Consider the following 15,440-nt stretch of genomic DNA (forward strand, 5'->3'; position numbering starts at 1 on the left):
ATTCCCATCATCCCTGATCACTGATCCTGTTAGCTAGGGGTGATGGGACTTGTAGTCCCAAAACATCTGGAGGGCCAAGTTTGGGGATGCCTGGGCTAACCAGATGCCTGTAGGAAGAAGAAATACTTGAGTCCCCAAAGCTGCTCTATAACTTTCTTTTCAGAGGTAAAAAATAGTATAGAGAGGCAAATTTTGATCTGGGAAAGGAGCCATTCCCTTTCCAGTCTTTTCCCATAGATACAGTCTACTTACGGTAGGCTGCTTTGAGTTCCAGAAAATCACAGAGGAAAGAATCTCCGCATGACATACAGTGGGAGCCTCAAAGTCATTTCCTCAGCTGTGAAGGGTGTGAGGATGTGAACAAAGCAACCTGTAAAGCATTTTGAATACTAACTGTGCTGTGGAAATAGTAATTAATATGGTAACATGTATTCTGATCTTTCAAACATCTGGGAAGTATTTCTTATTGAAGTGTGCTGGCAATAAAATCTGTAATTGAGTTTTCTGGCTTCCTCCTTAAAATGATCAAGCTTCCACAAGAATTCTTTGCATTTTCACAAAAAAAACATTGTTAAACCATCTGCTACATAGACATAATATAAGAAGGATATCAGTGTGTCATGAAATCAAATATTTATTATAATTGTCTGTTTCTTGCGTAGGAGCTTAAAGTTGGAAACTTACAAAAGTCCCTGCAAAATAGTAAGGTGGCAAGACGTAGTATGTATGAAATACCTTTATGTCTCCATTTAAAAAATATTGATATTCAGCCCTTCCATAGTATTTGCAGAGCTCATGTTCAAAAACACAATAATAGAATCCAACATGGATTAATCAAACAATGAACACCCAAAATAAATAGCAAGAAAAGTGCAGCGTATAAGACTTTTCTACAAAACAAAGAGCTGCAGAGAGACACCCCCCCCCAATTTGGCAGATCAAATGCTCTGTGGACAGGAAATAAACAGAATGAAAAAGGGTGATCAAACAGTCCTCCCAAGGTAATTTTTTCACTCAGGTCATGGCCAGCACAGAAGGCTTTCTCCTATGTCTCAACCAGCTTCTTGTCCTAATCTAACAATATCTGACACAGCTAGTAGCATTGCCATACGTCCAGGATTTCCCTGGACTTTTCTGTCCTGATTTTCACTGTTTGAAATGACAACCCCTAGAACAAAACTGTAACATGAACAGTTTAAAAAATGTGTGTACACTCAAGGCTCAGGTGAACAGCTACAGTGGTACCTTGGGTTACAGACGCTTCAGGTTACAGACTTCGCTAACCCAGAAATAGTACCTCGGGTTAAGAGCTTTGCTTCAGGATGAGAACAGAAATTGCACAGCGGCAGCGGGAGGCCCCATTAGCTAAAGTGATGCTTCAGGTTAAGAACAGTTTCAGTTTAAGAACGGACCTCCAGAACAAATTAAGTACTTAACCTGAGGTACCACTGGATCTGTTTCCAGGTGGGCACATGCATAAATCTTTGCTGTGTTATGCTGACTTCCAGATAGGTCTTGGAGGAGTGTTTGCCTCCAGATTTTTGATCTTCTGTACTGGAGGAGGTTGAGTGGGGTGAATGGAGACCCAGAACTGTAGAGCTCTCTGTTCTGCCCACCAAAAGCGCATTGGTGACCTAAGGAAAGCCCCCAAATGGGTTGCTCAAGGATAGGCATTAAGCTGGCCCATGATCTACTAGATTGTTCCAAGCTAGTGTAGCTGTGATTTAAACCACAGAGCCTAGGACTTGCCGATCAGAAGGTCGGCGGTTCGAATCCCCGCGACAGGGTCAGCTCCCGTTGCTCAGTCCCTGCTCCTGCCAACCTAGCAGTTCAAAAGCACGTCAAAGTGCAAGTAGATAAATAGGTACCGCTCCAGCGGGAAGGTAAACGGTGTTTCTGTGTGCTGCTCTGGTTCACCAGAAGCGGCTTAGTCATGCTGGCCACATGACCCAGAAGCTGTACACCGGCTTCCTCGGCTTATAGAGTGAGATGAGTGCCACAACCCCAGAGTTGGCCACGACTGGACCTAATGGTCAGGGGTCCCTTTACCTTTACCTAGTGTAGGTGTGAGAAGGTATTTGACTGCACCTCACCTGGAGAACCCCAGCCAGGATGAGCAACAGGGCTGCTGATGCAATAGTGACTATGATACTCCACTTCACCCTGCTGAGGTTTTGATTACTCTGTTAGACAGCAATATTAACAACAAAATACACACTATATTAAAACAATGCAGAAATCAGTGAACACCACTTGAAAAGGTTTAGAGATGTTGCGAGTTGCCATATTTCAAGAAGTAAAAATCAAGACAGAAAAAGTTGTTGAGGGTTTGTTTGTTTGTTTGTTTGTTTTTTGCAAAACGCTTCCTGGTTGTTTGCAAAAACTCAGATATTTTGCTGATTTTACCCGGGTGGTAATTTTGCCATTGTAATTCTGGATGTGTCCAGGAAAAACCAGACATATGTCAGAAAGGGAAGAGAAAGGCCAGGGTAACCATGAAGCTGGCCAGGGACCGCATGCAAGACCCTCAGGTCAAGCCTAATAAAAGCCTTGGTCTTTTCAGCTGGTTCTTATTTTGCTCAGCAAAGGCCCTTGGAGCAGGGCCTGGTCTGCTCATTGTAAACCACAGGTTTCAGAATAATAGAATCACAAATTTGTAGAGTTGGAAGGGACTATCCAAGAGTCAACTGGTCCAATCCCAAGGGTAATCTGGTCCAATCCCCTGCAATGCAGGAATTTCTTGCCCGACGTGGGGCTCAAACCCACAACCTTAAGATTTAGAGTCTAGTGCAGGGTGTAATTTTGGGACTACAACTCCCATGATCCCTAGCTAACAGGACCAGTGGTTGGGGTGATGGGCATTGTAGTCCCTAAACAGCTGGAGGGCCGAGTTTGCCTATGCCTGGTCTAGTGCTCTACTGACTGAGCTGTCCCACAACCTGTCACATGAAGGCTCTTGGAAGTAAGAAAAGAAGAAGAGAAGAGTTTGGATTTGATATCCCCCTTTATCACTACCTGAAGGAGTCTCAAAGCGGCTAACATTCTCTGAGGGCCCACCTACATATTTGTTATTTCATTTTTTAAAAAAAATAAATTTTTATTAAGATTTTAAAGGTTACAGAAAAAAAGAATAAAAAGAGAACAATCGAAGAAAAAACAGAAAAAACAGTACATATACCAAAAAACCGAAAAAGAGGGTAAAAAAGAAATAAAGAAATAAAAAACAAGTCAAACTTTTAACTCACTTATTTACATCCACTTATTTCCTTGACTTCCTCACGCCTCCCATTTTGTATTCTAATTCAATTAGATATTCCAGCAAATCCTTCCAACTTTGTTTTAATCCCAATAATTTATCTTAGCATACTATAATTCCCCTCTTTATATTCTAATTCATATAAATATTTCAGCAAATCCTTCATCTTATTTTTATCCTTATATCTTATCTTATTATACTATAATTTTCCATTCTTTCTTTCACCAAATAACCATCCACTTTTACTTTATCCAATCTTAACTCTCATCAAAACTTATATATCTGTACTTATTCTTAAGACGCTTCCCCTAGGGTCAAAAAAGATTCCATTCCACGATTTTCCCATCTCTCATTTCTAAAAACAAGAAACAAATTATATTATATACACTTTAAATTCCCAATTTTCTTCCACCAGATCCCCTCCCCGGTTTCGGCCCCTAGCAAAGGTCCATCAATCTCGGAAAACCATCAACCCGGAGATCTTAAATCCGAGGCTCTTAAGTCTCTTTCATGTCCCCTCTGCCGGTCTTTTTGATAGTCTTTGGTGTTGAAAACCAGATCTCGGGGAAGCTCCAACCCAACAGTAATCATATTCCTTCCTACCGAACTTCCATAGTTAAAAATAGGGCCTATAGGATATTCCAAATCTTGTTTCATACTCCTTTCAAATCCAAAGGCCCCCGAAACTCCAACCTCCACCTGGCTCAGATTTGTAATCCAAAGGTCATTTGATCTCCACATAGGGTGATCTCTCCATCTTTCATTTTCTAGACCAAGTCAGGCTTCCATCTCCAAAAAATTGCTTCTCCTTATTGCCATCATGTAAGGCCTCAAATTGTAGTCCACCATTTGCCCCTGTAGGGTTGCGGCTCCCCCTTTCATCACTTTAATCACCACATGATTCTCCTTCTCAAATTTTTCAATTTGTTCAGTTGGAAGAGGTTCCTGTGCTGAGTCCTTATCGACCTCTTTACTAATACCCACTTTTGTTCCCAAAATTACAACATTAGCAGCCATAACATTTATCTGGTCTTGCAGCTTTCCCAAGAGATAAAATGTCCTGTTCAGTTCACACTCGATTTCCTTCCCGACCGCCATCCTTAAACAGTCCAAGGTCAAAAACTGATTTCTCAAGGCTTTTATCTTTAAGAACAATTTCCCAGCTGCTCCTTACGACAATATCCCAAAGCTCCCTCTAGAGGGATTCAAGTTCCTTTTCACTCCTTCCAGCACAGACCCAAAGGTCCCATACGTTAAATTGTAACAGTTCCTTCCTTCTTTTTAAACGTAAGCTTGTAACAAAAACGGACAGTAGAAACAAAGTCCTTCTTTTGTATCTTGACAGCTAACTTGACAGCTGTCAAATTTATCTATTCACCGTCAGCGGGCTCTCACAGACCACTCCCGGGTTTAGGGAAGTGGCGCTTCAATTCCCGAATTTTAACCTTCTCTTGCAAGCTCCCCTGCTTCCAAAAAAATATTGATGGTAATTTCAATCAGTGGAATTTAAATCCTTTACATAAAACTCTCCACGACCTTAGTTAACAGGTTCTTTGCTTCAGTTTATTTACAGAAAGGGGAGGCGGACTTCCTGTTTAGACCTTCCCCGATCGGTGCCAATTTAAAAATACTTTAAAAATCCAATTTCCGTTCTACTCACGGGTTGTTGTTTGAAATCCAATTGTCCACAAGAAAAAGTCAGCGCTCTCCGGCAACGGCTACGCGGCTTCACTCCGTAAAAATAGCGGTTGATTCAAAACACCACGCCGCTCACCCCACGTCACTTCGGAACCCCCGAAAAGGGGTTTCCCTGTGGGTAGGGGGGGTGCTCCTGGTGTCAGCCGAATCCCACGTTCCCAGGCTTCATCCGCCTGGGATTTCTAAAGGGTCTCCGCCTTCGCCGTGGCGGCACGACCCAAATTCTACGGAGCGGGTTCCTCTTAGTCAGAGGAACGCCGCCATTGCCGATGGCGCTAACCCGGAAGTCCCATATTTGTTATTTCAAGTCATGGGTCCCAGAGTCCTGTTGCATTTCCTGGGAAAACCCACTGTTTACAACTCGATCAGAACAAACATTCGGGTTTTCTGCAGATTGACATTTGTTCAGATTCTGTAATAAATAACACGTTTTCACTGGAGAAAGTGGCAGGACAAAAGAAAAACTCAGACCCATGACTTGGAATAATGGGGCAAACAAAAGAGTAGATGGGGCCTGAGACACACAAAGTTTTCTGTGGTGCTTTTATACGATTTACAATGTTTATAATTTATTGACTACCTATATTCAGTTTTATTAGCTGGGACTTTTTGATTTAAACAGGGTGTTTTTTTCTATTGTAGTGCATGTACCTATGGCAAGAACATAGAACTAGTCAAGTTTCTCCTTGATCAAAATGTGTTGAGTCTCAACCACCAAGGAAGAGATGGACATACAGGTAAGACTGTGAAGGTCTGTGAGAGAGAGGTAGAGTTGGCATTTGGAGAAGCCCTGCACAATGGAGCTTCTTTGCTCAGCTCTGCAAGCACCCATGCAGTGCAAATGTTACCCCTTTTACAAGCCGTTGTACAAACCAAACAAAACAATTGTGAGTGTCACTTGTTGCCATTGGGCCACTAGATGGCTATTCCAAGTCCACTTCCATTGTGGGAACTTATGGGTGATTTCTCATGTTAGTTCAAGACCCAAAAAGGACATCCGTTGGCTTCTCTAGCACCTTTCCCCCATGGTTCTGATGGAACTGCTAAAGCAGAAGATGCTCATCTTCCCCTAAATAGAACTGTACCATCCAGGGTGCATCTGGAACTTATGCAACACCTGTTGGTACCTGATGCCAAGAGCCTATTATATCAGGAGCAGAGAAAGCATGCTTTGTAAGCAGCCCTGTTTGAGGGAGTTTTTGAAGACAAAAAGACCGGCAAAAATTACCATATTTTTCGCTCCATAGGGTGCACCGGACCATAGGGCACACCTAGTTTTTAGGGGCGGAAATAAAGAAAAAAATTTATCCCCCCCCCCAGCCCCAAAGAGCAAAGAAGCCAAGATAGCCAGTGGGATCCATCCCGCTGACTGTCTTGGCTTCCTCTTTAGCCACGCACAACCTCTCCAGCTGGGAGAGGCTGCGCGCGGCTTCGTTTTTAGCTGCAGGGCTGGGGCTGGGGCAGGGGCAGGGGAAGCCTGAGCTTCCCCCGACCCCAGCCCCCAGAACAGGTCCAGGAGCGGAGGCAAGGTTGTGCAGCCTTGCCGTCGCTCCTGGAGCTTGCGGGCTGGGGGAGCGTTCCTATATTCCTAATCCATAGATGAGTTTTGTTGGTCTTCTACAAGTGCTTTTACAGTGTTGTGGAAATTTGGATGACAGCCAATCTCCCTTTCCCACCTTTAATTTTCTAGGGTTGCATTCTGCTTGCTATCATGGCCATATCCGTCTCGTCCAATTTTTACTAGACAATGGAGCTGATATGAATCTGGTTGCCTGCGATCCCAGCAGGTCTAGTGGTGAGAAAGATGAGCAGACCTGCTTGATGTGGGCCTATGAGAAAGGTACAGCAGTTGTGGGGCGGGGGGGGGGGGGACTTTTATATTACAGACATAGCATTGCAGCTTGGAAAGCACACGAGAGCGTAAGTCCAGGCACATGGACAAAGCATGTCTTTATGTGTCAGCATCTGAAGCTGAGAGGCATTCCAAGTATAGGATTTATGCTTTCAGAAATACTAACCAAAGCCTTAATTCCAGGCAAATTAAATTCAAACCATCCTCCGTTCCAATAAAATAAGAAATCCATCATTGTATATCCTAGTTCAGAAAAGGCATCTTCTGCCTTCAAGTATAGACAAGGATTTAGGGTTAAATTCCCCCCCAAGCCCTTATCACCGAACAAGGTATCGCAGACATCATTAGAATGCAGTTATCCATGAAGTCCATTAGGAAGTCAGGGACTACTATTGATTTTATGTGGAAGCAAACTCTGGTTCTACTGTGATGGGCAGCAAGTGGCATAAACCTCCTTTAAAGATAGATAGCTCTCCTTGATTTCCTGCAGAAATTCTTCAAAGAAACTGCATATCTCTGTGGTTTCTGCTTTGCTGTACCGTGCGTTACACATTTCACAGATCTGCCCTGGCAACAGCTCAGATTCATGTTCTGCTTCTCTTTGTCCTCCAAACTCAACTAGAAAACTGTCGATTCTCAGAAGCTCTTTCCTTTGTGCTCATCTGTTGCTGAGCCAGGGTATGTTTCTACATTAAAATGTGCATGAACCTGCTTAAACCTCGGTCCATTCTGGAGTCATAAACAACCCTACTTCAGAGAGCAATTTCTATAGTACATCTATAGAAATATAATATATTTTATATTTTCTATAAATATAAAATCCATATAATAATATGATGCCATTTGCTAGAAGAGAGGCTTTTATGGGTGGATGTAGATTCAGCATCCTTTAACCTACCCTGAGACTTTAGGGTGAAGTGGGGGAATAAAATAGTAATTATAATTTTAACTATTACCATGTTTCATTTATTAGACGTCAGTGTTTTCAGGTTTGAATTGTTAGTTGGCATCGTCTGTTTTTTTCAAGAGGATAGCATTTCAAGATTGCTGTGATTCATATTTTATTCTTTTATTTGTTTACATTAAAGTAAATTGAATACCGACAAAAGCTGAGGACAGATTATATTGTGTTGGTGGGTATGTGTTTTTTAGAGTTTAAATTGTTATGACTAAGTTATTACTGTCATGGTGCACACACTCATCCAGTTATGTTTATTGGTTTTTGTTTTTATTTGCTTATTATTTCAAATGGTGTCTTCCAGGACATGATGCTATTGTCACACTGCTGAAACACTACAAAAGACCTCAGGATGAATCCCCTTGTAACGAATACTCCCAACCTGGGGGAGGTATAGTATTCACAAGTTTTTTTCATTTTGCACTGCTAAGAATGCAATCTAATAGATTTCTTTTCAATGAAGTAGATAGGCAAGAGACTAGTTTGCATGAAGAACCCCATAAGAGTACAAAGAATTAACAGCCTGGAGCCAGACTAGAGATAGCAGAGGCAGTTGTCCACTGTAGAACCTGATCAGCCTCTTAGGGACCAAACTGGGAAGCAGGTTGGGCAGAAGACTGAGAGAGATGGGTGAAATCGATCCTTAGGCAGGTTTCGCCAGTAGAGAGGAGAGAGGAGAAGGCTAGAAGAAACCCCCAGGTTAGAGGGCAAGAGAGAGAGAGCAGGAGGGGATGCAAACTTTACAGAAGGCTATGGGCTGGAGGTTGAAGGAATTAGATATGGTCTACTTCCTGCCATGCCCAGGAACAATGGTTCTTTCTGACACCCAGAGAGCAGAAATTAGAAGGAAAGAGAAGATTTCCAGAAACAAGCATCACCCCCTATACCTAAGATGCCCCAAAAGCTAGACTATTAATTGCAGAGTCACTCCCCTCTTTGTACATTTGCAAAATATTTGGTTAAACCAGCAGGTATCTGCATGTGCTTCTGTTTGGGTCAAGGACGTAGAAAGTCAGTTTGATGCTGAGCCCTTCCTTCCACTCATAATTTCATAATGGCAATGGCTTGTAGGTTATAGTTTAGGCAGAATAGCACATTTGATTGCATTGACCCATGTCTTTATTTTTTATATGCTTTCCATTTTTATTTCTTTTTAGAATTCCTCTTTATCTTAAAAAAAGCTGTCATTCCATGTTGCATGCAATAAAGTGAGAAAGAAAGATCCCTTCCTACATGTTTGATTTGTTGTTCAAGCATTCTCTTTGTGTTGTTTGCTTTCCTTTGATGTCACTTTGATTACTTGTGCATTATGACTCCCGTCCTAAAACTTTTATTTGAAGTTAGCTGTATTGAAATCAATATTTATACCTCAAATAAAAATAAATGCATATATTCATCTGAAAACTTCACTTCTTCCCACCCCTGGGTCAAATGCCTTTAGTTCATAATTCCAAGGATTAATAATTATTTTCTGACCAACTATTCAGCTTGTGCTCAGGAAACACCCTAGTATAAGCAAAAAGAAACGCCACTGTTTTACCGAAGGCAGAAGATGGATTTCGCAAAGTTAATGTATAATAGTCACAGAATTGGATGACAGCCTAGTTCTGGAGAAATCAGTGGACATTTTATTTTTATTTTTATTTTTACTGATTTCCAAGATAGCCAAGTAATTTGAGGAGAGTGGATAGACTTCCCTTCCGCCTGTGCTTCCAATCACATGTGATTTCCCCCTCAGGCTTTATCTCTGGTTATTCTGATTTTAAAAATAGCCACCACAAAAAGTCTTAAAATGCTCCTTTCCCTTGTTTAATATTGTGTATATCTAAAGGAAGAGCTATGAATCTTGCTCCCCTGCATCTCCCAAATCTCTTTGAATACTACATCCCTTCTCTCCTAGAATGGAAATGGTACATCCATATCCAAGATTTTTCATTCCATTGATGGCTGAATCCCCACATGTTTGTTTGTTTATTATTTTAATTCACATTCTGCCCTTCATTACAGTGTCCCAGGGCAGGGTACATGCAATCCCACAATACAGTTCTAAAATATTATTGAGAACTTCTGTTAAAAGCAGAGCTGAAACAATAACCAGCACTACCACAAAACAGGAGGGGATGCAACAAAATCTTTCTGTCTCTCAGGTCCATGCTATTGCACCATGGACCACAGTTCCAAGATTTTCAAAGTACAGACTGAAATATACAGTAAGCCCTTACTTTTTTAACTTCTCCACCCCCATTGTTCTACCCGGACACTGAGGTCCAGAACCGGGGGCCTTCTGGAGGTTCCCTCACTGCGAGAAGCAAAGGTACAGGGAACCAGGCAGAGGGCCTTCTCAGTAGTGTCACCCGACCTGTGGAACACCCTCCCACCAGATGTCAAAGAGAAGAACAATTACCAGACTTTTAGAAAACATCTGAAGGCAGCCCTGTTTAGAGAAGCTTTTAATATTTGATGCATTACTGTATTTTAATATTTTGTTGGAAGCCGCCCAGAGTGGCTGGGGAAGCCCAGCCAGATGGGCAGGGTACAAATAATAATAATAATAATAATAATAATAATAATAATAATAATAATAATAATTCCAGTGTATACATTTAAACCAGCTTAGAAAATATTCATGCAGTCTAAAGCTTAGGTATGAATGAGTCTATGACATTTCCTTAGCCTTGATGGAACAACATGGAATTTCCATGCCCATGTTAATAAAGCTAGATCAAAACTATATCACCTACAACACCAGCCCTGCTTTTCAAAAGACAGGTTTATAATAACCTAGAATGAGACTTCTTAGGTGCTTCACACACACAGAGAGTATATTAAGTGATACATTATTTTTTAAAATCTGTAAGCCTACATTTTCTTTTTATTTCAGATGGATCCTATGTGTCAGTTCCGTCTCCTCTAGGGAAGATTAAAAGCATGACGAAAGGTATTTTTAATGTCAAATTGAATCTTTTATAGCAAAGGTGTTTTCCTAGATTTGTCTATTCTGGGCATCCATGAGAACAGTTCCGCTGGTGGCACAACTGCTGGGCATGCCTATCTTACCTGTGTCTGTGTCTCCACTCAGTTTGCCTCCCATACTTTTGATAGCTGGCCTGACATGGGAAAAAAATGACAGGCAATGCTGTTTCTATCACTTCATCTCCATACCTGGAAATGTTATACCTGCCAGATTTCTGCCTGCCAGGAAACTGTTACATCACAGGTGTAAAAGCTGGCAACTCCAAACAATACACACATGGCAATGTTCAGAATTGGCTGCACTTTCCCTCCTTCATTTAGGCCAGTGGTGGCCAAAGTTGGCCCTCCAGCTGTTTTTGGACTACAACTCCCATCATCCCTAGCTAACAGGACCAGTGGTCAGGGATGATGGGAATTGCAGTCCCCAAACAGCTGGAGGGCCAACTTTGGCCACCACTGATTTAGGCAGTGGCGTACCTTGGCTTCTCAGTGGTGCCCTGTGTGATGTCAAAATCTGATGCCCCTCCCTGCCTCTCACCTTCCATTAGATGTTGTGGTGTCCACTGCAGGGGCCCCAGAAGTTCCACACCCAGTTGTGCTCCCTAGATCCATCTTTGGTTTAGGTCCTGACCTACTCTCAACAATAGACAGGGAAGTATAAACAAGGCACATCAGCATTTGGAACAGTGCAAGTGGGCATGTACAGTGGTCAAAGCCAGTAGCAATTTTTACCTTCATGTTAAAAGACCTTGCTTGGCATCTTTTGTCCAAAAGGGGGGTATATTAAACTTTGACTTTACTAGGGTCTTTTTTTTAGAAATTTCAGTATGTGTGAGTTGGGAACTGTCACTTAAAACAGCTGTTGGATAATTGTCAAGGCTGTCCAGTCTTATGGAAGCCTACTCAGATGTAAGTCCTACTGTGTTTAATGGGCTTGCTTCAAAGATAAGTGTACATAGGATTGCAGCCTTAGTTTAATTTGGTAAGTGTCATAATTGTGGAACTGGCTCTTTTTACACCAGTCAGAAATATATTTCTGTAATTAAAATTATTGTAGTATTTCAAATGTCCTACACAAATTGAATTGTGATGTTCTAAGAAATGGCATCTAAGGTACTACAAGGATAGCTTGTTTTGTTTTTTCTTACTAAACATTAAAAGTGATGATAAGAATATAAATGTGAGCGCTATCAGATTTCACTACCTGCATTTGAAATAAAATCTTTTACAAAAAATTAATCATATGTTTGAGGCATAAGTCAGTTGCTTCTTGATGGTTCTTTTGACACACTACCTTTAGAATTTCCTTCCCGCATTATCAGCTTTGGGTGCATCAAAAAGTTTATATCCTACTCATGTAATCAAAAGGCATATTCAAATGTTCTGTTGAGAAACGTTTTGATAAACCTGTTACAGCGAAGCACGTGGATCAACAAGTTAGTCTGAAAATTCAGTTGTGTATCAAATCCAATTCGCAGAGTCATTGAACAGTGTATTGGAATGGCAGTAAAAACACAGCCTTGCTAGCTACTGTTAGAGAGACAGAGAGACAGGAGAAGGAACTAATTCCTTGTATAAAGGATTTTCTGCAACCATTACATGATCCAGATAGAATATGCATATGGAACAGTGTTCTTTAGTGATAAGCTTCTAAAGCCAAAAAAAAAGCTCTAAGGCAGTCAGAATGTTGCAAATCTGTATTTATTATTGGGGGCTTATTGTAGGATATTGAAACAAAAAGGAACCGAAATACCAGTCAAGCCATTCATAGTGGGAAACTATGCTATCGATGTGTTGCTTATTTTTATTTTTTATTAAATTAGGTACTTAAAATATATATTCACTGCATTTTTACAAATGGACTGTTTTCCTTTGGCAGAAAAAGCAGATGTTCTTCTCCTCCGCGCTGGTTTGCCATCCCATTTTCACCTCCAGCTCTCAGAAATCGAGTTCCATGAAATTATTGGTTCAGGTAAAAGGAAGTAGAAAATAAGGTTCCATTTTAGAGAATGAATTCTGCCCCCCCCCCCCCCAATGTTGCTGTGTTCTTATTTAATCCCATTCCTTGTAGGATCATTTGGAAAAGTATATAAGGGAAGATGCAGAAATAAAATAGTGGCAATCAAACGGTAAGCTTTAGTGGAGTTTTTCTTGGTTACTTTACTTAGTTAAGAATGTTTTTTAAATGGCATTCTTTTTTTAATCTATATATATGTATATTTTCTGATGCTGCTAACCAGATACCGAGCCAACACCTACTGCTCCAAATCAGACGTTGACATGTTTTGCCGAGAAGTTTCCATCCTGTGCCGACTCAATCACCCCTGTGTCATCCAGTTTGTTGGTGCTTGCCTGGATGATCCAAGCCAGTTTGCAATAGTTACACAATATATATCTGGAGGATCCCTCTTCTCCCTGCTGCACGAACAAAAAAGGTAAAACTGGTTTACATTGGTCAGTTTCCATTTCTTTCAATCCTCATATTTCACAACTTCTATTCAGTTCTCCAGATTTCAACAGCAATGTACCATTTCTTTTTTTTTCAATTCTGCAGGAAATTTCACCAGCATTTTAGTGTGGTTTTCCCCCCCAAATTAAAAAAAAATAATTGTATGCAATTTTGACTAACAGTGCACATTTTTGCAAGCAATTTTCCATAACTTCCTCCATTTTTTTGGCATGTTTTCACAAATATATGCATTTTTATTCACCTTGTCCCACAACACATGCATTTTTGTGGACATGGTTTGTGATTTAGGCAGTTTTTCCATGAAATATGGGCAAGCTAATTAGCACATAAGGACTCTTGAGTTTGTAGTGGAAGACGAAGAAGAGTTTTCAGAAAGGGGGCACATGTAAATAATCAGCTCCTCTCATGGTTTGATTGTTTCTCTGTTCCCACAATTTGAATAATGGTTGAGCCACATCTGGGTTTTTTGATCCTTGCCAGAAAGAGCAACAGGACTAATATTATTTGGGATTCCTCAGTTGTAGCAGTTGTAGTGCTACAATAAACTAGATGATGATAAATCTGCCTTTCTCCCTAAGGCCCCAGAGTGAATTAGAACACAATATTAAAAACAATTTTAGGCTTACAATCACAGAAATGCAGTGGGCCCTAACAATATATAGGCAGTGACCATTTTGTGCGCATCCAACTGACGTGCAACTGCCATAGCTGTCAACGTTTTCCCTTTTTTAAGGGAAATTCCGTTATTCCGAATAGGATTCTTCACAAGAAAAGGGAAAAGTTGACAGCTATGGCAAATGCTGGCACGTACGGTGCTTTTGGCCCTGGAAGGGGGCATGGGCGGAATGAGCTTTCGCATGACCACTGACACACACAGTGACCCAGAATGCAACCCTCCATGTAAACAAGGAGTTGCCTGTACAACTCAGCTGTCAAATGCCAGGTTCAAGGGGCGCCTTAAGAGAATGTTCAGTGAGAGAACCTAGGCTGATGCATTTTGCCCTCTCAAAACCAAAACAAAAAACAAAAACACCAACCTTTTCATGTAGACCATGGCATGCACGAGTCTATTGATTATGCAGACACCTTTGATTTTTTCCTCTTCCTTTATACTTATGGTTTGGATTATAAGGGTGAACATACAGGAAGAGGATTTGGCAACTCAGGGGGGAATTCCACATAGCACTAAGAAGAGCACAAGCATTTCTGCTCTCTCCTTCCCCTGTGTGCTGATCTGGGAGTTCTTCTGACACCCTCTCTCCCCCCCCCCCCGCCAGTTTGTGGTGTGTGTGGAGGAAGAGATGGGATGAAAGCCCCATTGTACTAGTGGAAGGCTTCTGCTGGCAGAGCTCATTAAATCTTGCCTCTGGTGCATAGGGGATGGGCATGCTTCACAGTATTGCCCCTCTCAGTTTTATTAGCAGCAAATCTGCCAGTTTATGCTTCTACAAAGATTAGTAAGGCATATGTTCCTCCAATGCCTGTTTTCCCTGGCTTTAGTGTCTCGGCAAGATCTTTAGCCAAAGTGGCTGGTTGGTTTTCCTCAGTCATATGGTTGTGTGCTTAATTTCTTTTTGCTGCTGTACTGGGTTTTTGATAGGTTGGTTTATATGTTGGGTCTTAATTGTAGTTGTCTCCTTGGTGGTTTTTTTAAAATTGTTTTTCAGTGTTATATTGTGCAAACTGCTCTGGTATTTATTTTTATTGTTTATGAACCACAGTACAGTACATACCTTAAATAAACAAACAGAGACATAATCCTATCAATGAGGGCATAGGGAGTTACCCCAGTGCATACTGTGTAGACCAAGGTCAGATCTACTCCCACTTTCTCTAAGTGAAAGACCTTCTCTTCAGAAGTAGAGGAAGTGGGAAACAGCAGGCTAATTAATGACTATTCAAGTTTTAATTCAGCAATTTCCAAATTACATCTTGAGATAAGTTCTTAATTTAAACTACTTTGAGAGAACTTGATTTCAACAATCAGGATTATGTAAATAATCAGGAAGTTTGGAAAATTCTTCTCACCTCTCTCTAATTTGACTAATGCTACGATATTATTATTTTTTTACCCTTGCCTCGCAGGAATCTTGACTTGCAGTCAAAATTAATCATCGCAGTAGATGTTGCCAAAGGTATGGAGTACCTTCACAATCTCACCCAACCAATTATACATCGTGACTTGAACAGGTACAGTTCTTTCTTTCTTTTGCCTCTCGATATATTGCTCTTC

General features: G+C 41.1%; 1 protein-coding gene across 1 annotated transcript in view; it reads left to right on the forward strand.

Annotated features, from left to right (window-relative positions):
- Positions 1–15,440, forward strand: part of LOC309344276 (serine/threonine-protein kinase TNNI3K) — a 138,567-nt gene that overhangs the window by 38,495 nt on the left and 84,632 nt on the right. Inside the window, exons 11-18 of the mRNA XM_081866537.1 lie at positions 5,597–5,691; positions 6,645–6,794; positions 8,069–8,155; positions 10,646–10,702; positions 12,617–12,709; positions 12,809–12,866; positions 12,978–13,172; positions 15,293–15,397. Coding sequence (XP_081722663.1) covers positions 5,597–5,691; positions 6,645–6,794; positions 8,069–8,155; positions 10,646–10,702; positions 12,617–12,709; positions 12,809–12,866; positions 12,978–13,172; positions 15,293–15,397 — 840 coding nt within the window. The remainder of the gene's footprint in view (positions 1–5,596; positions 5,692–6,644; positions 6,795–8,068; positions 8,156–10,645; positions 10,703–12,616; positions 12,710–12,808; positions 12,867–12,977; positions 13,173–15,292; positions 15,398–15,440) is intronic.

Source organism: Podarcis erhardii (genome assembly GCF_964252035.2).
Source record: "Podarcis erhardii genome assembly, chromosome: 6".
Lineage (NCBI taxonomy): Eukaryota > Metazoa > Chordata > Lepidosauria > Squamata > Lacertidae > Podarcis > Podarcis erhardii.